General features: G+C 39.4%; 1 protein-coding gene across 2 annotated transcripts in view; it reads right to left on the bottom strand.

Annotated features, from left to right (window-relative positions):
- The window catches only part of NUBPL (nucleotide binding protein like), an 864,344-nt gene that overhangs the window by 802,886 nt on the left and 35,737 nt on the right, over positions 1 to 25,721 (bottom strand). For both annotated transcript variants that reach the window (XM_044073881.1, XM_044073880.1), the window contains exon 2: positions 15,090 to 15,231. In XM_044073881.1, coding sequence (XP_043929816.1) covers positions 15,090 to 15,213 — 124 coding nt within the window. In that variant the 5' untranslated portion in view covers positions 15,214 to 15,231. The remainder of the gene's footprint in view (positions 1 to 15,089; positions 15,232 to 25,721) is intronic.

The raw sequence follows: 25,721 nt of genomic DNA, 5'->3' as shown, positions 1-25,721 counted from the left end.
ACACACACACACCACCAGTCACACACACACACACACACACCACCAGTCACACACACACACACACACCACCAGTCACACACACACACACACACACACACACCACCAGTCACACACACACACACACACCACCAGTCACACACACACACACACACCACCAGTCACACACACACACACCAGTCACACACACACACACACCAGTCACACACACACACACACACACCAGTCACACACACACACACACCAGTCACACACACACACACACACACAGTCACACACACACACACACACACACACACCAGTCACACACACACACACACACCAGTCACACACACACACACACACACACCACCAGTCACACACACACACACACACACACACCACCAGTCACACACACACACACACACACACACACACACACACCAGTCACACACACACACACACACACATCTATACATATATATATATATATATATATATATATATATATATATATATATATATATATATATATACACATACATACATACATACATGTGTAGGGCTATACATGTATGCATGTGTATATAAATTATATGCACACACATTTATTCAATTCTAACTTTTATATGCATTTTTACCTTTACCATGTGACCTATTTATCATCCGATTTGTTTCATCATGTGACTTGGTATACTGATCATGTGACTATAACTGATGGTATTTAAAGGATTACTATCACTGTGTAAATAGATTGCCTTAAGAAGCCTTGTGTAGGAGAAAGTTTTAACTAGCAACAGAATAAACTGCGTGATTACTAAGCTTTATGTGTTTCTCAGTGGTTTTTGTTGTTTTCTTTTCATACTACTAATATTTACCTGGCCAAGGCAACTAATAACGTATCCCAGTCAGGAATCTTTCTCAAGCTCTCCGAACAAGCTATTAATCCCTGCATATCTTGCTGGATTGCCTGCTACCTGCCAGACAGGACTCTAGAAATCTAGATTGACCAAGAGGCTCGTCAGCAGTGGAGTACCTCAGGGTTCCGTGCTGGGCCCACTCCTATTTGCCATTTACCTCTCGGAAGTAGGAAGAAGGCAAACATTCAAGGTTTGCGGCTCACCAAGTTTGCAGAGAACTGTAAATTGGGAGCCATTATAAATTCCCCTAAGACATAAACATATTACAAGAGTTTTTAACACAGACAAATGTTTAGCACCAAAGCCATAGCCTAAAACTCAATGTTAAAAATGCAATATAATGTTCCTAGAGAAAACTGTCGAACCCAATTAAATTACTACATTGATAAAGCACCCAGTCGGCACAGTAGTAAGGGATCTGGGAACATAACAGCAACCTGGCTTTTGATCAACATGTAGCCTACATAACAGAATCATTCTACGTCACCTAACTTGCAAGTAAGGGTATGTCATCCAGGTCCTTGGAAGTTACAGTGCCATTCTACTTGGTGCTTATCAGAACTATCATTAAATACAATGTCCCGTTTAGCAATTATCTAACCAGACACTTAAAACAATTGGAAAGCTGACAAAGCTAACTCACCACGACACTTCAGGGCATGAATACCTGGCTTCCAGAGGTTTGATGGATCTATTGCACGTGCGGAAAACAGCCTGAAAAACACTAGCTTCATGGATCTAACTTCTCTTGTGACAAACAAAATGGGCTGCACAAACAGATACATGTCCCAAAGGATCCCAAAAAAATATTCACACTATGGGATTAGGCTGAAGATCCATGTAAAAAAAAATATATACCTTCAGTCTGGTCCCCACGTCAGTTATGGGCAGAGGCTTTCAAGGAGAAAAGTTTTTATCTTAAAACCCTCCTACAAATCCTTAGCTACCTCCCTACTAACATACTCCCACAACCATACAAACTCACATGATACTCGGGGACCCTTAGTACCTAGGGGGAGCAGCTGGGCTTGTAAGGGCCCTTGTGGTAGTTAACCTAGTAATGACCTATGAACCTATAAGATATGATAATCAGATACGAACATTACGACTTTTAAAATTTTATGTCAGCAACTCTAAAATAATACACTCCGTAAATTATGATAGCATGATGGGTAAAATATCATTTTGAAGCTGACATCAGCCCGTATAAACAGAGCCCATGTTCTGCGTGTATTACTTTTGCAGAAATATAAGGCTTTGTGCATGTCTCATATATGCAAAGAAGTTTATTTGCATAATTTGGTCAATATCTCTGGAACAGAGCAAGGAACTTCCCATCTTGGCCAAAGCAAGTCCATTCCTCACTCACTTCAAAAAGAATTTGGATACATGGATGGGGAACCATAAATTCACTCCTAGGTACTAACCATGCCCCTTATGGACAGAGGTGGTCTGTAAAATGACTCAGGGCTCCAACACCCAAAGACCATTTACCCTGACACTACCCCATCCCACATCCGGGGAATTAAAATATTGTAAAATCCTGGGTATTATTGGCTAGGATTGCAAAGGCTCTTGTGCCATTAGCCTAATATTCACCTATGAACCTATACGAATTTTGGAGTTTCCAAAAACTCAATATGACAAACACATGCACACACACATCTATCTACGTATACTGAAGACAGACACATATACTTGTGTTTATCTATACATGTATCTATCTCAAGACAGATCCTGCCACTCCTCCTGTAACTGCTCTCCAGACTAAGCAAACTTACCATAACACTTCCCTTCACACCCCTCTGCCATCTGCCCATCCCCCCTTCACACCCCTCTGCCATCTGCCCATCCCCCTTTTCTATACATCTACACTGTACTCTCAATCTCTTTTTTCTATACCACCCCACTTTCTTCCCTTCTCACACAACCACTGTTGCCTTTATTAACTCCTTACTTTAAGAAATCTTTATATTTCATCATATTTCTCCAGTGTAAACTGTGGGTCTTGCATAGACAGGTGGGCTATGCAAGTCGACCAACCAGATACTAACAAACAAAACAAACCCAACCCGATCCAAACCAATCCAACCCACCAGCACGACCCAACCCAACCAACCAGCAAGACCCAAACCAAAGCAAGGTTTGGTGGTGCAGTAGTTTTTATAAAGGAATTTTATTTTTGTAAACATTAAACAGCTTCTCATTACAAGACTGACAAAATACTTTAGAACAAGAAACAACAGCCTAAAATGCAAAAATTTGAATTGAATTAATCATATAATTGTTTAATTATATGATTAAACAATTATATGATTAATTCATATAATTGTTTAATTATTGTTAACTGTTCTACTGGGAGGTGGGGCAGATGTGCAAGTGTCTGTGTGCGTGTATTCTGGATGATTAGACTGTGATTTTGTTCTGATGAAGTCCAAGCTACTTAGGGATGAAAGCACTTAACGTAAAGTTTACAGATCCAGTGGACTGGTTACAATCATCTCCTTTTGTTTTTTCTGTTCTGGTTTGTTTTTGAAGTATTTTTCCTAAAATGCAATAGAGAGCTTAAAGAAACATCCTTCAGAGATTGCCCTTAAATCATAGATTCTGTGGCCATGGACTTGCACATTGGGGCTGCAAATGTCATAAAACCAGAATTCCCAATTAGTAAGTGTGTGTTAAAACAGATTATCCTAAGGTTGGAAAGACATGCTACCTATTTAGGAAGGCAAAGAGAGATGAATTAGCATAAGCTGTAATTCTGAACATAAGCACAGAGGTTCTGGATATCTGAAATACAAACGTAGCACAGAGAGAAGGCGAGGTCTCCAGTTTTTATAGCTGGTCAAACTCCTCCCAAGACTGACAAGCAAAATCCAGCATTAAGCAATCCGTAATGAACAGTCTCTGTCTGGTCCAAAATCCTTAGATCATCCCAAAGCAATTATGCTTTAGTGGTTGTAAGAATTTCGTTGTATGAGGGAAAGATTCAAGTTATCACAAGTTATAAACTGGAAAGATGAAGGAAAGTTTTAACAGATGAGTCAATAATTGTTTCAATACGTAAAGATAATATCAAGCAAATTTAATACTCCTCTCTTTTGTATATCATAAAACTCCTAAGAGTTGACACAGTGGCTGTAGTATATTTAAATTTTAGCAAAACTTTTTTTATATTTCCTTCCTCACAAAACACTATTAGGCAAAATGAAATGAAATGGGACAGAAAATGCTGAAAAATCAGCAGAGCACTGGTTATGAGAGAGAGTAAATTTCACCCATAACAGAGCCCTGCATAAAGAAAGGCTGGTACCAAGTAGACTTCACAGGGTTCAGTGTTAAGACTTCTTATGTTCAACACTGTCAGACTTAAACATATATTTTGTTAATCTCTGGTATTAATATGGGATATTACAAAAAAGAAGTGCCCCAGTCAGAAAATTAAATCAGGATAAATCATCAAGGTAGTTGGAGAATGGATGAACTTCCAAGATGGTTGCACGCTGAGTAACAGCTTAATTTCAGCTCTCCCAGTATAAAAACAAACTCAGAAGAGCAAGCAAGTTAATTGTATTTCGTGTAAATTTCTGTTACTGTCAATAAGTGCACTGTCTGGATGCCAACAAAGAAGAAATTTAGACAACCTGAAAAAAAAATGACCATAAAAAGATGAGGAGAAACACTTGCTGGGAAAAATCCTGCAGCTGATCAGCAAAAAGCAGTTCAAGCGTTGCTTTGATGCAAGACGTGACTTTCAGTAATCTAGAAGAAATAAATAAAAGTCAATTATGCTCAGAGTTAAATATAAACACTTTGAATGTGTCTATAAACTCAAATAACAAAGGGCTGGGAAAAGTGGAAGCATTACACAGATATTCAGATAAGTTGAAAAACTGCAACAATCAGAGGTCAAAAAGAAAAAAAAGCTGGCTGAGTAGAAGACTGCTCAAGAAGTGCAGTTGCAGAAATGGTAGAATCAGAGGACAAGCACGCAAGCAAAACCTGAGATTTTCTGCTGTACCAGAGAAACTGGCAAAAGCAAACCATCAGTTAATCAAAGTACAAATAAGCAAGTGGATTAGTATTCTACAGCTGTAGTCAACTGAAAGGACAAATCGTGTGTATTCTCCAAACCTGGCCGTGAGAAAGCAGCCAAGATCTGTATTGGTTAAGATGCAATCTACCAAGCAGAAAAAGTAAATTCTGACATACTTATCAAGTACAACGTGCGTGTGTGTGCCTGTGTGTCTCTGTAAAATGAATTGTCACTGTACAACCAAGCAGAAGACCAGCAAGTTATTCTAGCCATCAGAGAATGTCGAGAGGAAGGTATGAGATTAAAGCTGCTGTATCCAGCTATCTTCGGAATATTTTTTCCTGGAGGATCAGAATGATTTTTTTAATGCAGTACAGACTATGGAGGAAATATAAAAGTTTGGCCAATAAAATGTGAGCTATCAAAGACTAGGGGTATCTGCTTCTTATTCTTCTGATAAAGCAATTTAAAAATGAAAATTGCCAGTGAAACCTTTTCCAATGTTCCAAAGGAAAATGCTTGAGATGGGGGTAAAAAAAATAAAAAAGGAAGTTGACTACGGGAGTATGTTAGAACTGAACAAGAGACTGCAGTTTGGAGATGAAGATCCACAGGAAGAAAAAAAGCAGCTCAGAAATTAAGGAATTAATATGGGACTACAAAGCATCAATCACATTTTTGAAATATGGTTGAACAAGAAAAACTGGATATGTTGGACTTTGACTTTGTTAATCTGCAGAAGACTTCAAAGCATTTGTCCTACTGCAATATCATTAATGCTTGGAAGAACATTAAAGGGAAGGGAAAAGCAGGGTGTAAGTCAAACTGCAAGTAAAACCATTTTTATTCTTAACAGTACTTTTATGAAACATTTCATGGTATAAACTGCAGGTTACATAACAAAGCATTTCAGTTACTTATGTATCAGAAGGATACTCTCTCTTTCTTTAGTTTTAATAAGTGTAGGCATTATAATGTAAATTAGAAGGAAGCCTGGACAAATGCATATTTAAGATAATAGACTGTTATCTTGGGTTGTTGAGATGGGGGTCTGGATTGTAAAAGTATACAGATCATGATACAAGTAGAGTTGAGATGCTTTTTCTTACCTATGCATAGGGGAATGACTGGACTAAGGCCCTTAGCTTGATTTAACAATAAGTTTTAAGTGGAAGCAAGTAAATACGAGAACACTGAATTTAATGAATTTTTTTTCCTTTAGCAAATAAATGTTCACAGTATAATATGAGAATCTTGAAACTGAAGGCAACTGTGTATCTGGTTTTTAAGTTTCTATGCAGATAAGCCGCTAAGAGGGGCAATACGTAAAGGCTAAAAGTTAATGTTTTCTGAAAGCATTCAAGTTCTCTGCATCTGGGAGAGAAATAAAGATAAGACTAAAAAACAGCACAAAACAGAAGCACAGGCTGTATGTACCATGTATAACACACACAAAACCATAAACGTAGGTCAATTAAAGCCTGAGAATGTAGCTGCCAATGCAGGACAATTGTTCCTCTAAGGGAGGTTAAACTTCATTATTTGAAGATATACATACTCTTTGTGTATTTGTATTAAACTAATAGGTTATGGGGACATTCTGGGGGTGTTTTCATTAAAACAGAAGTCTTGTAGGATGTGACATAGGATCAAATGGATCTGACAAAACAACTGTAGAAGGCCAATCAGCTTAGTTTCTGCTACTCCTTTCTCTCTTTCCACTAAAAAAAAAAAAAAAAAAAAAAAAACACTTTTTCTAAGCTTATTTCCTGCCTTTCCTGTGGCTAGTCGAGCCTGGATATAGATTTGCTGTGTCCAGGACTATTTGTAGGCTTCTAGGGCCCAAGCCTTTCTGTGTTGGAGGGAAGCCTTCTAGCTTAATTTTGTTTCTTAGAACTAGCCAGTTTTTTTGTTTCAGCACTTGTTCAGAATTTATTCTCAACTCCCACTCAACTTTCCTCACTGCCTAGAGGAAAACAGTTTCTAGTACTTAACAAATAAGCACCTATCCAGGCATGTCTAAGGGTATGCCCCCGGTGTTTTCTCCTGTCTACCTGATGAATCTGGGCATCTTGGGGCAATGCAGTAATTGCCTCATGTACACAGACAATCCTCTCCTCCTACCACCCAACACTACAACCTGTGAGAGATGCACTTATATAGCCAAACTGGAAGCAAAGCTTTCTTCACCCAAGACTGGACTAGACAGTCAAGAGGAGAAGGTAAACACTTGCACCACACCACACTCAGCACATAGACCCTCAAAACCTACACCACCAAAACACACACATAGAAACACAAAACACACACCTACATTCGCGGAGGCTCTCAGGAAAAACCTGCCCAAGCAACAGGGACCTCCAAAGCAGAAACACAAGCAACATCCACCCCCCCAACACAACCCAAATGACACATAGCCCACAAACTCAGTGTGCCACTCAACCACAGCCCATAAGGCATAACAACGTACCCAACACTCTAGTCACAGGTGACTCAATAGTCAGGCACACTGATGTTCCACTCACCAGGTTAAACAAGGAGAAAGTTACTGTCAGCTGCCTGTCTGGTGCTAGGATCCGCTACATAACGCATGCACTCAGGTCACTCCACAAGTACAAATATGACTCTGTCATTGTCCATGTTGGTGTGAATGACCTGAGACGTACCTCCTTGGACTACATGAAAAGGGACATGGAGGAGCTGTCCGATCTTGTAGCCCAGGCAGGTATGACCCTAGCCCTGAGTAGCATCTTGCCAACACCCAGAATGATACCACAGTCCAAGGACAAAAATGATTGACATAAACAATTGGCTAAGCTTCTGGTGTCATTCTAAGGGGATCCAGTATCTGTCTGCCTGGGATGACATGATCAACAAGCCACGATGCTTTGCCAGAGATGGCCTGCACCTGTCACCACTGGGATTCCGGATACTGGCTAAGGCTATAGCCACCCCTATTAGTGCCTTTTTTAGGCAAGGTTCAAATGACAAATTCACTACCCTAACAGGTAAAGGCAAGAAGAATCTGCGTGTATTGCTACTCAATGCTAGAAGTCTAAACCTCAAAATGCACTCTCTTGAGGCACTCCTTAAAATGGAGAACATCGACATCTGTGCAGTGACAGAGACCTGGTTCAAGGCTCCAGAGCGTACCCCTGCATTACCAGGCTATAATTCATACCACACCTTTCGGCCACCTAACCTGGACCGAAACAATAAAGGCGGAGGCATGTCCATATTCATTAAGGATATCCACACCTCCAGGCTAGTTACTCAGCATAATGCATCCGAGATTATCCAAGTGCAACTAACTCTGGGCAAGACCGCAATCCAAATTGTAGCTTGCTACACATCCCCCACCATGCCCCAAGATTCCCACTCCTCATTTCTTATTACACTGGAAAATATTAGGGTACAACCTAACACCCTAATAATGGGCGATTTCAACTACCCTATCATTAACTGGGAAAACTGATCATGTACCAACTCGTGCTTAACGTTTTCTGGAATTCATAAATTCCAATGCCATGGATCAACTTATCCACACCTCCACCAGGGGCAGCAATATCCTAGACCTGGTTATTACCAACATGGGCAACCGGTACTCCACACCAGAGGTCAATTCCTCGTTGGTCAGATCAGACCATAAGTTAATCACCCTAGACATCCACATCCCTCCCCCACCCCCACCCCCATTAGGGAAACCACAGTAAAAAAATTTCTCCAAAGCCAACTTCACGCTTCTTAAGACAGAAGTGGCAAACTTCACGACACCCATGCTGACGGACAATAGAGGTATGACTGCTGAATCCTACACAAATGCACTTTATAAGCACTTACATGAGTGCATGGATCGTGCAATCCCTAACAGAACCAAGATGCTATCCTCCAAAAAAAGGAAGCCAATCTGGTGGTCCCCTGCCATAAACAAACTCTACAACAGAAGAAAGAAACTGTTGCAAAAAAGAGTAAAATTCCATGATTGGAGAAACTCCCTGGTCAGCTTCAGTAAGAAGCTGAGATCCCTCATAAAATCCTCCAAAGCTAGTTATGAAAACAAAATCGCCACCGACTCTAAAGAGAACCACAAAGCATTCTACAGCTATGTCAAGAATCTCAATGGCAACACTCAGATCTGCTCCGAGTTACAGCACAATGGCACTAAATATACAGAACCAACAGATATTGCCAACATCCTGGCAGATAGGTTCAGTGCTAACTTTACCCCTCTGTCATCCCCTAAAGGGCCCATCTCTATACCAGAAGAATGCAAAGTTCCTGTAATCACGGCTGCACAGGTAAAAAACACAGCATCCATGAGACCTGACGACATCCCAGGCTGTGTTCTACATGAACTACAGAATGAACTGGCACCCCACCTAAGTACCATGTTCAACCATAGCCTCACCTCAGGCTATGTGCCCACTGAATGGCGCACAGCGACAGTTCTCCCACTCCACGAAGGGGGAGCCACCACAGACCCCGGAAACTACCGCCCCATTAGCCTAACGAGCCTGGTCTGCAAGGCTATGGAGCGTATCATCATGGAACTTATAAACAATGACATTGGTAATCTCCAAACTCAGGACCCCACCCAGTTCGGGTTTGTAAAAGGCAGATCATGTCTCCTAAACCTGACAGACTTCTTTGACATAGTCACCAAAGCTGTAGATGAGGGTAAGGTGGTTCACACAGCCTATCTAGATCTCGCCAAGGCTTTTGACACCATCCCCCACTCTGGAATTATAGATAAACTCATTAACTAAGTATAAATCCCTATGTCACAAGATGGGTTGCCAACTGGCTCACTGACGGAACCCACACTGTGAAAGTAGCAGACTCCAAATCCAGCTTCAGACCGGTGACAAGTGGAGTACCACAGGGTTCAGTCCTGGGTCCTCTCCTGTTTGGTATCTACTTCTCTGAAGTACAGGCCAACACAGAAGGTCTTTGGCTAACGAAGTTCGCAGATGACTGCAAACTAGGAGCCATAATCAAAACTCCAAAAGATGTGGACATCCTACAAAAGGGCCTTGCTGAGACAGATGCCTGTTGTCAAAGCCATGGCTTCAAGCTCAATGCCAAAAAGTGCATTGTCATTCCTTTTGGTAAAAACTCAGTACCCATGAACTACCACATAGGTGGTAGTCTACTTAACACCGAAAGTGTGATAAGAGACCTTGGGACACAGTTGGACAGTAGTCTCTCCTTTGATAACCACATCGCCACAGTAGTCAGGAAATCATCACAAAAGGTTTCTCATCCAGGAAAAAGAGGTCATTGTTCCCCTCTACTTGTCACTCATTAGACCCATTATAGAGTACAATGCCCCTTTTGGTATGTACCTCACAAGACATCTACAAAAACTGGAAAGGCCACAGAAATACCTCACAAAGGGGATTACCGGCCTCAAAGAGATACCCTATGCAGACAGTCTCAAAAAACTGTAGCTTTACTCCATTGCATATCGCCTACTCAGAGGCGATCTCTGCCCAACACACAAAGCTAGTCAAACTCAGAGCTTTTAGACATGCTCCACTTAAAGAAATCCCAATCCCTACGAGCTACACACTCTAGGGACCTAAACCTCATCACCACAATAAACAGAACATGCTGGAGGGATAGATTCCTGTCCCAGAGACTTCCCATACTCTGGAACAAACTACCTATCTATATCAAACACAGCTCCTCATTAGCACTGTTCAAGAAAAATCTTGATGATTGGATGGGAGATAGGAAATTCAGCCCGGGGATCACTTCTGTGGCTCTGCTTGACAGTGGCACAGGAAAATAATTTTTTTGGGTGGCGAAAGCCAGGGTACTTTTGGCTAGGCTTATATAGGCCCTAGGGCCAATAGCCTAGTACCTACCTATGAACCTAAAAGATCAGCCTGAAAAACTTTAGTGCATGCATGTGACAAACAAGCTGAAAATACACATTTAACAAAAAAGCTGTTCTACCTAACAGGTAGGAAGAGAACAATAACTTATCATAATGGCTACAGTTTTCATATTACCTTGGAACATGAATGGTATCACAGGTATATACAAAAAAAAAAAAAAAAAAAAAAAAAAAAAAAAAGAAAGAATAGTGAACTGTATTAAGCAATGCAGAGTGCAAACAGCTATGCTCCAGGAGACGCATTTGAAAAGAAATGAGCATGTGAATCGGATAAATATTTCAGGACAAAGGGAAAGGAAAATAACATTAATTGCTATTGGAGCTCCGATAGTGATAGAAGAGGGAAAAAGATGGTGCTAGAATTCTGGTATTAACAAGCTTGGGAGGATGATTATGCTGGCATTTATATTCCACCTAAAACTGTTACAATGGAGCTTACGAAAATCCTGGGAGAAGTAAATCATCAGTAATCAGCAGGGAATATTACTCACAGGTGGGGACTGGAATTTGATTTGCAATATTAAAGATGTATCTGGGAGGGTCTAAAAGGGGAAAAATAAAAGATACATTTTTGAAGACGTTTATGAAAATATTCAATTTGAAAGATGTGACTTCAGTAACAGGAACTCAGAATTTAACACATTATTCCCCAAAGTAAAACAACTGGGTCAGGCTAGACAACAATTATATTTTACAGGAGCATGTGTGTTTAATTGAACATTTTGAGACACATCCAATGACTACTTCAGATCACATACCAATAACAAAAAAATGCAGGGTAATAAAGTAAAAATGAGATATAGCTAGAAAGTGGGATAAAATAAAAGTGTAGTTTAAAAATAGGGCAGAAACAAGCAAGATATGGTTAACAAGTTATTCACAGGGACTGACAAAGGTTAAAGCATTGCAGAATAAGGGGAATCTGACAGAACAAGACATGGTGCGACTGCAGAGTGCTAAAAAGAATATGAGAGACTACCCGGATAATATGTATGAAGCAATTTTTTTTTTTTGGTTATAAAGCCACAGCACAAAAACATTTAGCACAAAGACTCAGGCAACAGAAAATAGAAAGAGCTGTTGGCAAGCTTAGGGAACATATACAAAGAAAAATAGCCAGGGATCTTAGACATTTGAGAATTTTTTTTTTGAAAAAAACTAATAAAACAGAGAAATATGTAAACCAAGAAAATTACAAATGCTAATATTTATGGAAGAATTAAATATGCCATGGTTAGTGGTAAATGAAGCTCAATTATTAACAGCTAGGACAGGAAAAAATGGTGATGTACACTGTGCAAGCAAGTGTAGCTAAGGTATAACTAATATGCAGGAAAGTCCCTAGAAATAGGTGGTATTCCTGTATAAGTTTGGAAGCTAGGAAGGAAGAAAGCGAAAAAGATCACGTTTTTTTTATTTTAACAGTATTTTAAAAAAGAGGGGGAAACACCAACATAGAAATGGAAGAAAGCTGTGGTGGCTATAATACCTAAAGATGGTAAAACCCATCCAATCCAGTTTCATATTAGACATTTAGATTCTAAACCATAATTGTATGTCTACAATGGCTAAACAAATGGCAAAGGTGTTGCCAACACTGATATGGAGCAATGGGGTTTTCTGAAAGGTGGCAAACATTTAACATTAATAGAACAAGGCTAATTCACAGGGAGGCAGAATGTAAGAAGATACCACTATTGTTGGTGGGCCTTGATGCAGAGAGAGCATTCAACGGAGTAAGCTTGGATTTTATAAGAAGGGCAATGGAAGCATACGCATTTCCTGATACAATAATATGGTTGATTTATAAGGGATCAGAGGCAAGTGGAAGGATTCCACTCTGATAAGTTACATGTGAACAGAGGAATCAGACAAGGATGTCCTCTTTCCCCTTTGCCAATGTTCTAAATAGAAGGCAAATAAAGAAAATAAGGGACTCAAATTCAAGGATATAAATGGTATGTTATTCAAGAAAAGTTGGCCTTAACTGCAGATGATAATATTTTCTAACAGATAAAACCAGAAAAAGGACATCTCAGTGTTGCAGAACATTCTGACAGTTCCAGGGTATTTCACAATATAAAATTAATGAAGATAAAACAAAGGTTATAGCTATAAACTATATAACCACACAATAATTGGTTCAGCAATGCTCATATTTATGGGGATGTTAAAAAACAAGTATTTAGGAGTATGGGTTAAAAAGGATTCCATTATGGCAGCTAGGGATATGTGGGAAGAGACCCTACAAAAGACAATACAAAAAGTGAGAAACTGGAAGCAGTTGCCTATGGATATGGACAGCAAGACATAAGCAGTAAAAATGTTTTTAAACTCTTCAGTTTTGTACTCAGGTCAGGCATATTCTTATCAAATGAGAAGTTGTGGATAAAACTTGGGAGTGTTGAAGGATTTTATCTAGGAGGGGAAAAGGGCAAACGTCAAGTGAGACAAGTTCATCCTTCCAAAAGGACAAGGACATTTTGGTTTACCTGATTTGAAGGGATATTTTACAGTTAACAGTAAAGGCTCTTAAATATAACATACATTAAGCTACAATTCAAACAGGAAAGGGATGACGACGAAGCAGGAGGGCAATTCAAAAACTAAGCTAAGAGTAGGATTTTGGACACAGATCACCAGATATACAGATTTTACTCATAAAACAGCATAAAGTATACCAAGAACTAAGCCAACATAGGAATGGAAAAAGGAGATTCTGCCGATAAGGATGACTACAATTAGAGATAGACAAGATGGGCCGGACTATACTGGAGGAAGCTAGCAAAGAAACCATGGTATTTGGAACAAATAATTACAGAGGGAAAGTTAACAGAATGGGAAGACACCAAGATGACATTTGGACTGCAAGCTTAAGATTGATGTTAATCCCTGATGAGGAAGGCAGAGTTTAGGCAAAAAGAAAGGAACAGTGGAATCCTAAACTAAAGACCTGCATTGGTTGAGTTTTCAGTTGAATGTGGAACAGAAGCTGCTGTTAAAAAAGGGATAATTAGTAGAACGTTAAAATATTCCATGATAACTATAGGAATCTGAGGAGATCAGAAAAGAATGGGAAGACAGATTAGATAAGCAATTCATAAAGAAACAATGGGGGGACCTATGTATGGCTCTCAAACATACAAAAATTCAAGACTTAGGATTTTTTTGTATTAAAGCATAGGCACAGGTACCTTTATACCCCAAGCAGACTGCAAAGAATTTTTCCTCAGGTAGATGGCAAACGTTGGAGGTGTTATGGGGAAGAAAGACATACCTGGGAGCATATGTTCTTTGAGAGTAATGAGTTGGCAGACTTCAAAAACTCCCTACAAAGTACTCTGTCAAGAATGCTAGTAAAAACAAACGAGTATAACCAAGTAAATTATATGCTTTCCTTCAGTCAGCATCACGTTATGTTTGTATCACAAAGTGCATCAAAATGCATATAATACTTTTCATCTCTAGCAAGCAGTAGTGCTCCAACTTTGAAAGTTCCAACAAACTGGAAGTAATAAAAAACACTGAAACAAATTAAGACACATTCTTCTACTTGAGCCTGAGGTACATTCATAATTAAATGTACATAGCCCCTTAAACAGAAACTACTCAGTAAAATTTGCATTATTGCTAGCATTTACTGAAAAAGTAGTTTTAAACAAACGTGTCAAGTTTCATACCCTAACATTTTTATGACAAATACTTGTTTTGCATTTTAATTTGCCAACAAAGTAACAACTGCATCTGAAACACTAGATGTAAGGGATTCAGCAAAGAAAAGTTCATTCATATCACAAACTATAAATATTTGTTCGAACACTCAATTAGCAAGACAGTGGTCGGTGTCAATGACAATGTCCTTTACCCTTGATAGTTGCTGTGCTGACTGTACCTCAACAACAATCATGCTTTATCAGGTTTTACTATTTTGTTTTTATTACTCAGCAAAATTTATGATACATCCTACCTCAAAAGAACCTAGATCCTTAAATTACAAAGGTAAAACCAGAGACTAGTTGCTCATAGATCTTCAGAACAGTAACTTTAAATACCACAGCTCCAACACTAATAAAAAAGCAAATGATGAACAGCAGAGATTGTGCGTTTTTAATGCCACCCGATTTTAAATTCTAATAAAGTAGTTAAATCACTGAAGTGCAGAAATAAAAATGTGGATCAGTTACAGTTAAATGCTGAGGGGGGGTCTCCATTGCTCAAGAAGAGTAAACAATACAATAATAATGGGAGGACTGACCTGCTGTTGTTGACTTCCCAACACCTCCCTTGCCAGATGCCACAACAATCACCTTCTTCACACCTGCGATGGGCTTCTGCTTTGGAAGTCCTCGAGCCATGAGCTGTTTCTGTCTCTCATGCATGGAGTCAGTACCTGAAGACTATACAAACATATGATTTTTAATCTTCAAATTTAAAAGTAATGATTGATTATATCCCATTTCACTAACACTCGGCATTAGCAACATCTCTAAAAAGTCCAATGTCAGAAGAACTCTCAAGTACTGCACAGGTCTCACTCCAGCACACTATGTTACCATTTCCATCACCTTATTTACCATCTGCAAATAAATTAGTACATCATTCAGGGGATTCTCAAAAAGTTAAATCCAGTGAGACTCTAATGCAGCCTAATTTAGAAATTCGCCAACGATTCTGTATTGTATAAAATGGAGCCAAGTATGCTTACACCGAACAGAGAGATGACATTTAATTTAAATGAGTACTTAACACTACCCCCAGTCTGTGAAGCATGGAAAGTTTAAAAAGAAGCCACGCAAGTCATACAGCGCTACACCAGCATTAACATTTTTCTGAATCCAGCAGCACGTGTCTTGAGACAAATACAGTTCCCGGTTAGTCTTCTTCCATTCAGTTTCCCAAAACGACATCATCTTTGGCTCCCGTTGCATGCAGTCTACATTTGTTTCTCATTTTCCCTCCATTCTACTCCTAAACCTCTTCCTTCCCATCTCTCATTTACTTTTCTTAACCTTATGTACTCTTGTGAAGCAGTCAAATGCTCGGTTCTACCCAGGCACCCTCCCTAACATACTAACTTGTATTCCTATTTTCAGAGTTGTGCTTTTTTTTTTTCCTCTGTACTTATTCCCTGAGTAACGCATAACTTCCTAAGACTTCTAACAGTTTGCCCCACTCATTAATAGTGCCATTTCTATGATGATCACTTACAGAACACTGCAACATTTATCATATAATCACACTGAGAATGCTACAGACCACTAGCTGGCAAGAAAAAAAAGGGCAGTGGGATACTAGGGCATTTATCCGCTGTCTACAAAGCAATGGACAGTTCTTTGGACTTAATACAAAGCCTGTTTCTCAATTCTTCACTGACACTTGAGAAAGTTGCTGTATAATGCAGCAGCCTTAGGAGATGTCCTTGTAACCTCAATGCATGCACATCGACTTGCTTTAACAAACACATGGAACATGAACTGCACTGTTCCTCGGCCGCTATTAGAAGGCGGATGCAAAGGGGTGAAACATATAACCACCACCACCCCCAAAGTTGGTAAGACTGGCACTAGATCACTCTAATGTAATCATTGCTGACCCTTTCACTTTAGGATCAACTCTCTCAATTTTTTTACATTTATCACAAAGTGACTGCAAATTACTGCTCACAGCAGTTGTCATAACTATTTAAACAGCTCAAGTTCAATGGTTTCAGCCAAGATATCAAAATGGAAATTTTTTAGTTTCGCATTTCAAAAATGTTTTTCACATACATACCACTTGCTTGTACTTATTCTTTATTTTGGTCTCCATGTGCAATATGAGAAGAATCAGATTTCTTTTTTTTAGTTAAGAGAAACAAACAGTCTGCTGGCACATTTGGTGAACATAATACAAAAAGTAAACCACATGCAATGGTTTATCTGCATTGATGGTTGTTGGATCATCAGTATTTTTCTCCAAAAGATGAATGGTGCAATTCATTTAACCTCACTGTATTATACTTTGCAAGCTGGCAGTGCTCCTTCAGAGGAGGTTTACTTTACTCTCCACCTCAATGTGACCATGGAAATGGTATATTTACAGGATGTGGAAGGCAAGATTTTTTTTTATAGGGTTTTCGAGCTATGCTTTTCTGAACAGGATTTTTAGAAAAGCTTAACTTGAAGTGTAAGTTATCGCAATCCAACTCAGGGAAAACTTGCTGCACACCAAGTCTTTTGGTATCAACCTCTCTGATACATCTGTGCCAACAGAACTGATTCACTACCATGATTTCCTCCTGGCTATCTGAAAATAAAATGTAGTACATTTCAGCATTCTAGGTCTCAGAGTGTCTTTATTCCTCCAAAGTTGCAAGGAAAAAGACTTCCACCTTAAAGCAACAAGAACTCAAGAGTAATTATACTGCAAAAAGGTTATCAGAAACACATGCTTAGTGTTATAATTTATGGGTATCTGACTCAGCCCAGCTTCTATGATCTATTTTAGTTACTTAACCACTAACCCATCACTTACTATGATTAAATCTGAGAAATAATGCTCACAGAACAACACTACTTCATTTTTTCAATAGCTATCTTATCTTATTAAAATGTCACGAGGAATCCACAGAGCCCCTCAGCAAACACGCATTCAGAAGAGACCATCTGGACAGAACACAAGTTTATCATAGGGGACAAAAACAGGAGAGGCTCATGCGGTGTGTTGGGCTCACACTGCGGTGTGTTGATCTCTTTGGTGGAGACAAGGAAGGCAGCAGTACTTAGCACTTTCGCAGGGGGGGGGGCACGGTTGTATCTGACAGACATCAAGCTCCATTAGAAAGGAAAGGTCCAGGAAGTGCAGCCACTCACACCATGTTCCATCACAGCTGCCACTGGTGTGCAAGGGTGGGAAATTCAAGAACAAAAAACAAATTCTATCTGGCAAGCTGCATGATGCTGAATCAGGTATCTTGATCACCCCCCAAGGCAACAAATAAGAGTCAGAGAAAGTGTAAGGGCATAATAGAAGTTCATTAGGCTCAGCAGACAAGGACAGGCTTAGAGATCAGACGATGGTGAGCTGTGAGGGTCGGTGAAAACTTAAAACACACACTACGCTTAAAAACTGAAAGAAGCGAGCCAATGCTTCTTTATGCCTTGGATTGCATTCCAGCCAAAACTGACAGTACCAAATGTGTACAGACATCATTAAACCCTTCCTGTAAAACTATGTCACCATGGTTCTAATTCCAAAAAACAGAAACTGCCTTCCCTCTCAATACTTTGCACATGAACTTGGATTCTGAACTCCTAAATGCGAAACCAAATAATGTATAAAGAAACCAACATGCAATTTTCTTCCTTTCCTGAATATTTAGAAATTTTCAGCAGCTGCCCCCCTCCCCCACCCCCACAATGAAGTAAAAATAATTTATCTTCTTTCTTGGTCAATACTTAATTCCAACATCTAACCTTCCTCCATAATCCTTTAGTTCAACATCTGTTGTTCATTTTCCCCAGACCCCTTAAAAGATTTTAGAGGCTGTATACTGAGTTTTTCAACCTAGATTTTTGTTATCCCAGAATATTTTACACAGACATTCCATAAAAAGATCAATAAAAAATTAGCTACTCCATACTTAAGCCTCCATTTTCTGTAATAGAATGCCTTCCCTTCTCTGGGATTCAACTCCCTCAAATTGCATTAACGGAAGTCTTCATTAACCTGTCACAAGGTACTGGGACTAAATAAATGTGAGATATAAAACTGCTAATTCATATCACACATGACAAATTAAATATATCCTCTCTTACATTTGGAATTTCTGTACAGCAACATGCATCTACGCAGATATGCAGGATCATTTGCTCAATACACATCTGAGTTGCCTTCTTGCTTTAGAAAAGATCATTTTTGACAACTGACAAGTGCATCTGAAACGCACCCTTTCATTCTTCTGCAGACTTGATTTGATGATAGAAATTTCTTGCATGAATGTTGCATTTTGATAATGTTAACAACAGAAACAATATCAAATGTCTAATATTTTTTTTAACTTTCTGAATGTTGTTTGGCATTGCTGGTGTTTGCATTACTTAAAATGCCATTCCTATCTACAGGAGTTTCAAAATTTGCTATCTGTTCAGTCTAGCTGCAAATCAAACTAAGAAGATAGAAGGGTAAGCAAAAAAGAATCAAGTGTCTTCACAACTGTATGTAGCTGTTGCATAAAAGTGCAAAATAAAACAATCCTATACTAACTCAAACTCACTTAGGGAAAATACAGGTCAAAAAACTGTTCCAAAATGGCCGCAAAGAAATACCATTTGAAACCTGTTTGCAACCCTCTTCTACTTACCATATGGAAAATCAAGTGTCAAAGGGAAACACTATTTAGCTTGTCAAATCATTATTCCATAACACAGGGGTTGCCACTTTGTTTTGCCTTGCAGGTTATATACAGTGGTTATTTACGGGAGTCAACAGTTTTAGCAATAGATGTTGAACAACATTTATGCAATAAAAGAGCTAATCCCTAAAAGTCTCTAGGCAAATAAACAAGGTTCAACATAGATTATTCAACAAACATATTTAGTTAAGGTACAGTCTGTTAAGACCTACTTCATCGACAAACAGAAATGAGAAAATCATTTTAATAAAAAAGTACACAGTAGCCCTGGGTGAAGCCTCCTACACATAATGTACTCAATATCCTCAGTCACACAGCCTCTGGAAAATTTTGACGGACCAATAAAACAAATTCCACAAACAACTTGCACTCAAGTCATATATATTGTCCTTTTTCCATTCAGGCCTATACTGCCTTTTTATATACTTCCATTTAACAACCATAGCTCCATACAGTGTCCAGACCTTCCATGGGTCTGACTTTAAGTGACTTAGCAGCCTAAAAAATGCAGAAATATAAAGGGCATGGATTTATTAATAAAATGACACCAAAATTGTTAATCTAAGAAGTTGTGGAGTAGAAAATCCTATATTATATTATGCTTTTTTACTTGACTCTTCAGAAATGCTCTGGAATCCAAGTACGAGTGTGTGTGCAGGCTGTAAGTTGCATCATTGCAAACCACATAGACTATAATATTTATATATATATACACACACACACATATATATATATATATATATATATATATATATATAGTCTACTTTGAAACATCTAAAACCCATAACATCTGATTCCATAACATTGTGACCGGACCATCTAAAACCCAAAACATCTAAAACTCATAACATCTAACACTACAAATCACAAGGAAATAACATCCCCTCCACATATGACACCAAACTACCACACTTTTAACTATGTTTCTGCAGGGGGATAAGCCGCCCTGCACCCCACACCCCAATGTAAAGTAAATATACCAACTCTAGGATCACACTACAGTGGGAAAAAGTTAATTTCCTAACCCCACTGTATCATGCCCCCCTGCAGAAACATAGTAAAGTGTGTGTTTGGTATCATTATATGTCGCTATATTTGGAGGGGATGTTATTTTCATGTAATTTGTACTGTTAGATGTTAAGAAATTCAATGTTATAAGTTTTAGATGTTCTGGTTTCAGGGTTATGAAATTAGATGTGATGGGTTTTAGATGTTTTGAATATATATATATATATATATATATATATATATATATATATATATATATATATATATATATATATATATACATATATATACATATACATACATACATACACACACACACACACACATATACATACACATCTATATATCTATATCTATATCTATCTATATATCTATCTATATATATATATATATATATATATATATCTATATATCTATCTATATATATATATATATCTATATATCTATCTATATATATATATATATATCTATATATCTATCTATATATATATATATATATATATATATATATATGGGTCTAGGATACATGCTCCACTAGCATATATCCGAATCACAAAACCTCAAATACACATAGATGAAAGCGCTTAACATATAAAAGCACTTCCGTGTATGCGTAGTTCAAAATAAAAAAAAAAATCTACGTTTCTGCAGGGGGGCATATACATATATATATATAATCTTCTTCTTTCGGCTTTTCCAGGTTAGTGGTTGCCACAGCGGATCACCTGTTTCCATTTCTTCCTGTCCTCTGCATCTTGCTCTGTCACACCAAGAACCTGCATGTCCTCTCTAACCAGATCCATAAACTTATCTTAGGCCTTCCTCTTTTCCTCTGACCTGGCAGCTTCATCCTTAGCATCCTTTTCCCAATATACCCAGCATCCCTCTTCAGCACATGTCCAAACCAACGCAATCTCGCCTCTCTGGCTTTGTCTCCAAACTGTCCAACTTGGGCTGACCCTCTGATATACTTATTCCTAATCCTGTCTACCCTCGTCACACTCAGTGCAAATCTTAACATCTTCAATTCAGCCACATTCAGCTCTGACTCCTGCCTTTTTGTCAATGCCACTGTTGCCAACACATATAACATAGCTGGTCTCACTACTCTTTTATAGACCTTCCCTTTCACTCTTACAGGTATTCGTCTGTCACAAATCACTCCTGACACTCTACTCCACCCTGCCTGTACTCTCTTCTTCACCTCTCTTTCACACTTGACATTAGTCTGAACTGTTGATCCCAAGTATTTAAACTCATCCACCTTCGCCAACTCTACTCCCTGCATCCTCACCATTCCTCTATCCTCCCTTTCCTTCACACACATATATTCCGTCTTAGTCCAGCTGACCTTCATTCCTCTCCTCTCTAGAGCACATCACCACCTCTCCAGGGTCTCCTCAACCTGTTCCCTACTCTCACTACATACCACAATGTCATCTGCAAACATCATAGTCCACGGGGACTCTTGTCTGATATCGTCTGTCAACCTGTCCATCACCAGTCAAAATAAGAAAGGGTTTAGAGCTGATACTTTATGTAATCCCACCTCTACCTTAAACGCATGTCACTCCCACTGCAGATCTCACTGTTGTCACACTACCCTTGTACATAACCTGTATCACTCTTATATACTTCGCTGCTACTCCAGACTTCCTCATACAATACCACAACTCCTCTCTAGGCACCCTGACATATGCTTTCTCTAAGTCCACAAAGACACAATGCAACTCCTTCTGACCTTCTCTGTACTTCTCCATCAACACTCTCAGAGCAAACATCACATCTGTAGTTCTCTTTCCTGGCATGAAACCATACTGCTGATCACTAATCATCACCTCCCTTCTTAGCCTAGCTTCTACTACCCTTTGCCATAATTTCATGCTGTGACTGATCCGTTTTATCCCTCTATAGTTACTACAGCTCTGCACAATCCCTCTGTAGTTACTACAGCTCTGCACAATCACCCTTATTCTTAAAAATCGTACCAAAACACTTTCCCAACTCCTCAGGCATCCTCACACTTTCCACGACTTCATTAAACAATCTGGTTAAAATTCCACTGCCATTTCTCCTAAACACCTCCAAGCTTCCACAGGTATGTCATCTGGACCAACAGCCTTTCCATTCTTCATCGTCTTCATAGCTATCCTTACTTCCACCTTGCTAATCCATTGCACTTCCCGATTCACTACACCCACATCATCCAGCCTTCTCTCTCTCTCTCTCATTCTCTTCATTCAAGCCTCTCAAGTACTCCTTCCATCAGTTCAACACATTCTCTTCGCTAGTGAGTACATTTCCCTCATTATCCTTTAATCACCTTTACCTGCTGCACATATTTCCTAGCTCGGTCCCTCTGTCTAGTCAATCGGTACAGGTCCTTTTCTCCCTTATTAGTGTCCAAACTTTCATACAGCTCTCTATACGCCTTATCCTCAGCCTTTGCCACCTCTCTCTTTACCATGCACCTCATCTCCTTATACTCCTGTCTACTTTCTTAATCTCTCCGACAATCCCACTTCTTTTCACGAACCTCTTTCTCCATATACTCTCCTGTACTTCCTCATTCCACCACCAGGTCTCCTTGTCCTCCTTCCTCTGTCCAGATGTCACACCAAGCACCTTACTAGCTCTGCTGTAGGCACCCAGTTATTCATTAACACTTCACTGCAAACCAGTGCCTTCCCTTAACTCTTCCGTGAACTCCAACGCACAATCACTCTTTTTCAATTTCCACCATTTGATCCTCAGTGCTCCCCTCACACTAATCCTCCTCTTCTTGATCACCAATGTCAATCTACAGACCACCATTCTTTGCTGCCTAACTACAATTTCCCCCATCACCACTTTACATTCTCCAATCACCTTCATAATGGCCCACCTGCATATGATATAATACACCTGTGTGCATCGCCCTCCACTTTTGTCTGTCACCCTATGCTCCTCCCTCTTGTATGTATATGTATGCATATATATATATATATATATATATATATATATATATATATATATACAGATATATATACACACACACACACACACATATATATATATATATATATATATAAACATATATAAATATATATACATACGTATGCATACAAATATATATATATATATATATATATATATATATATATATATATATAAAATATACACACTTTATATATAAATATATCTATAATATATATATATATATATATATATATATATATATATATAGGTTGGGTTGGTACTAGGCATATATATATATATATATATATATATAGGTTGGTACTAGGCTATCAGCCCTAGGGCCTATACAAGCTTAGCCATAACAATTCACTGGCTATTTCTTCCCACACTATTTACTTCCCTGCACCCCTGTCTAGCAGGGTGACGGACGTGATCCCCGGGGTGAATTTCCTTTCTCCCATCCAATAGTCAAGGTTCCTTTTGAAGAGGGCCAAAGAGGCACTCTGCTTGATATGTATGGGCAATCTATTCCAGAGTCTGTGTAGTCTCTGGGTCAGGAAACTATCCCTCTAGCATACACACACACATATTTATATATATATATATATATATATATATATATATATATATATATATATATATATAAAATGTGTGTATATATATAGGTTCATACTAGGCTATCTGCCCAAGGGCATTTATAAGCCTAGCCCATAGTTATGTGACTTTCGCCACCCCTTTAGTTTGAATAAAACTATGCCTATTATTTTGCTGTGCCTCTGTCAAGCAGTGACACTGAAGTAATCCCTGGGGTATATCTGCGATCCCCATCCATTGGTCAAGATTCCTCTTGAACAAGGCCAGCAGTGCTCTGCCTCACATGTACCGGGATTTTGTTCCACAGCATAGGGAGTCTCTGGGTGATGAATCTGTCCATCCAGCACGTTCTATTAATAACCGTGTCAAGGTTTAAGTCTCCCGCCCTTGTGGTTCTGAGGGATCTAGATTTTTGAGGTGAAGCATATTCATCAAATCAGGGTTTGACATGGCCTTGTATGTCAGGCACAGGTCACCTCTGAGCAAGCGGTATGAGACTGAATAGAGCTGGAGTTCTTTCAGTCGGGCAGCATAAGACATATTTTGAGACCCTTTATCCTTTTGGTGAGGAACTTCTGGGGCCTTTCCAGCTGCTGCAGGTGTCGGGTCAGATACATTCCGAATGGGGCATTGTACTCAATCATAGGTCTAATGAGTGATGAGTACAGGGGGCGATGACCTCCCTTGATCTAGATGTGAATCCCTTCATGATCAGGTGGGCAATGTAGAAGGTTTTCCTAACTACTTTAGCAACATGAGTGTCAAGCGAAGGCTACTGTCAACCTGGGTCCCCAGATCCCTGATGACTTCTTCTGTGCTCAGTGGATTGCCACCTATATGGTAGCTAGGGGTAACCTTGTTTTTCCCGAAGGGTATGACTATGCATTTCTTGGCATTTAACTTTAGGCCATGGCTCTGGCACCAGTTATCCGTTTCTGTGAGGCCCTTCTGAAGGATATCTGAGTCAGATGTGTTTTCGACTATGGCCCAGTTTGCAGTCATCTGCAAACTTTGTCAGCCATAACCCTCCTGTGTTTGCTTGTACTTCAGAAAAGTAGATGCGAACAAGAGTGGACCCAGGACTGAGCCCTGTGGGACACCACTTGTGACAGGCTTTGAGTCTGACATGGCTCCAGCAACTCTGACCCTGTGGGTTCTGTCACTTAGCCAGTTTGCAACCCATCTTGTGATGTATGGGTTTACATTCAAGCTGATGAGTTTTTCGATGATACCTGAGTGGGGTATTGTGTGAAGGCCTTTGCCAGGTCAAGGTAGGCTGTATGGACTGCCTTTCCCTCATCAATGGCTTTGGTGACGGTCTCAAAAGTCAACCAAGTTTAAAGGCATGATCTGCCTTTGACAAAGCCAAACTGGGTTGGATCCAAAGTCTGCAAGTTCCCTATGTCTTTATTTATGAGTTCCATTATGATCCTCTCCATGGCTTTGCAGATAAGGCTTGTCAAGCTAATGGGACGGTAATTTCCAGGGTCGGTGGAGGCACCGCCTTGTGAAGTGGGACCACAGTCGCCGTGCGCCACTCCTTGAGTGCGTATCCTGAGGTGAGGCTAAGATTAAACAGCTGTCCTAACTGCGGGTTTAATTCCTCATTGAGTTTGTGGAGCACACAGCCGGGACACCATCCGGTCCCATGGATGCTGTGTTTTTGCTTTGGAGAGAGCAGTTCTCACCTGGGCGTTGGAGATGTTTGGGGGCTACAATCCTCTGGTATAGATATCTCTCCTTTTGGGGGAGTTTGCACTGAACCTGTCAGCCAGTATGTTGGCAATGTGTGTAGGTTCAGTAATCTTCACATCATTTTGAACTAATTCTGAACATATCTGGGAGTTTCCTCCTAGGTTTCTAACATAGCTAAAGAAGGCCTTATGATTGTCTTTTGAGTCCTTGGCGATTTTTCTCTCAAAATTTGCCTTGGAT

This window comes from Protopterus annectens, chromosome 6.part0 (assembly GCF_019279795.1).
Source record: "Protopterus annectens isolate FY-2018-M chromosome 6.part0, PAN1.0, whole genome shotgun sequence".
Taxonomy (NCBI): Eukaryota; Metazoa; Chordata; order Ceratodontiformes; family Protopteridae; genus Protopterus; species Protopterus annectens.
Note: the sequence above shows the minus strand (reverse complement) of the source record. Positions and strands in the feature narration are given on the sequence as shown.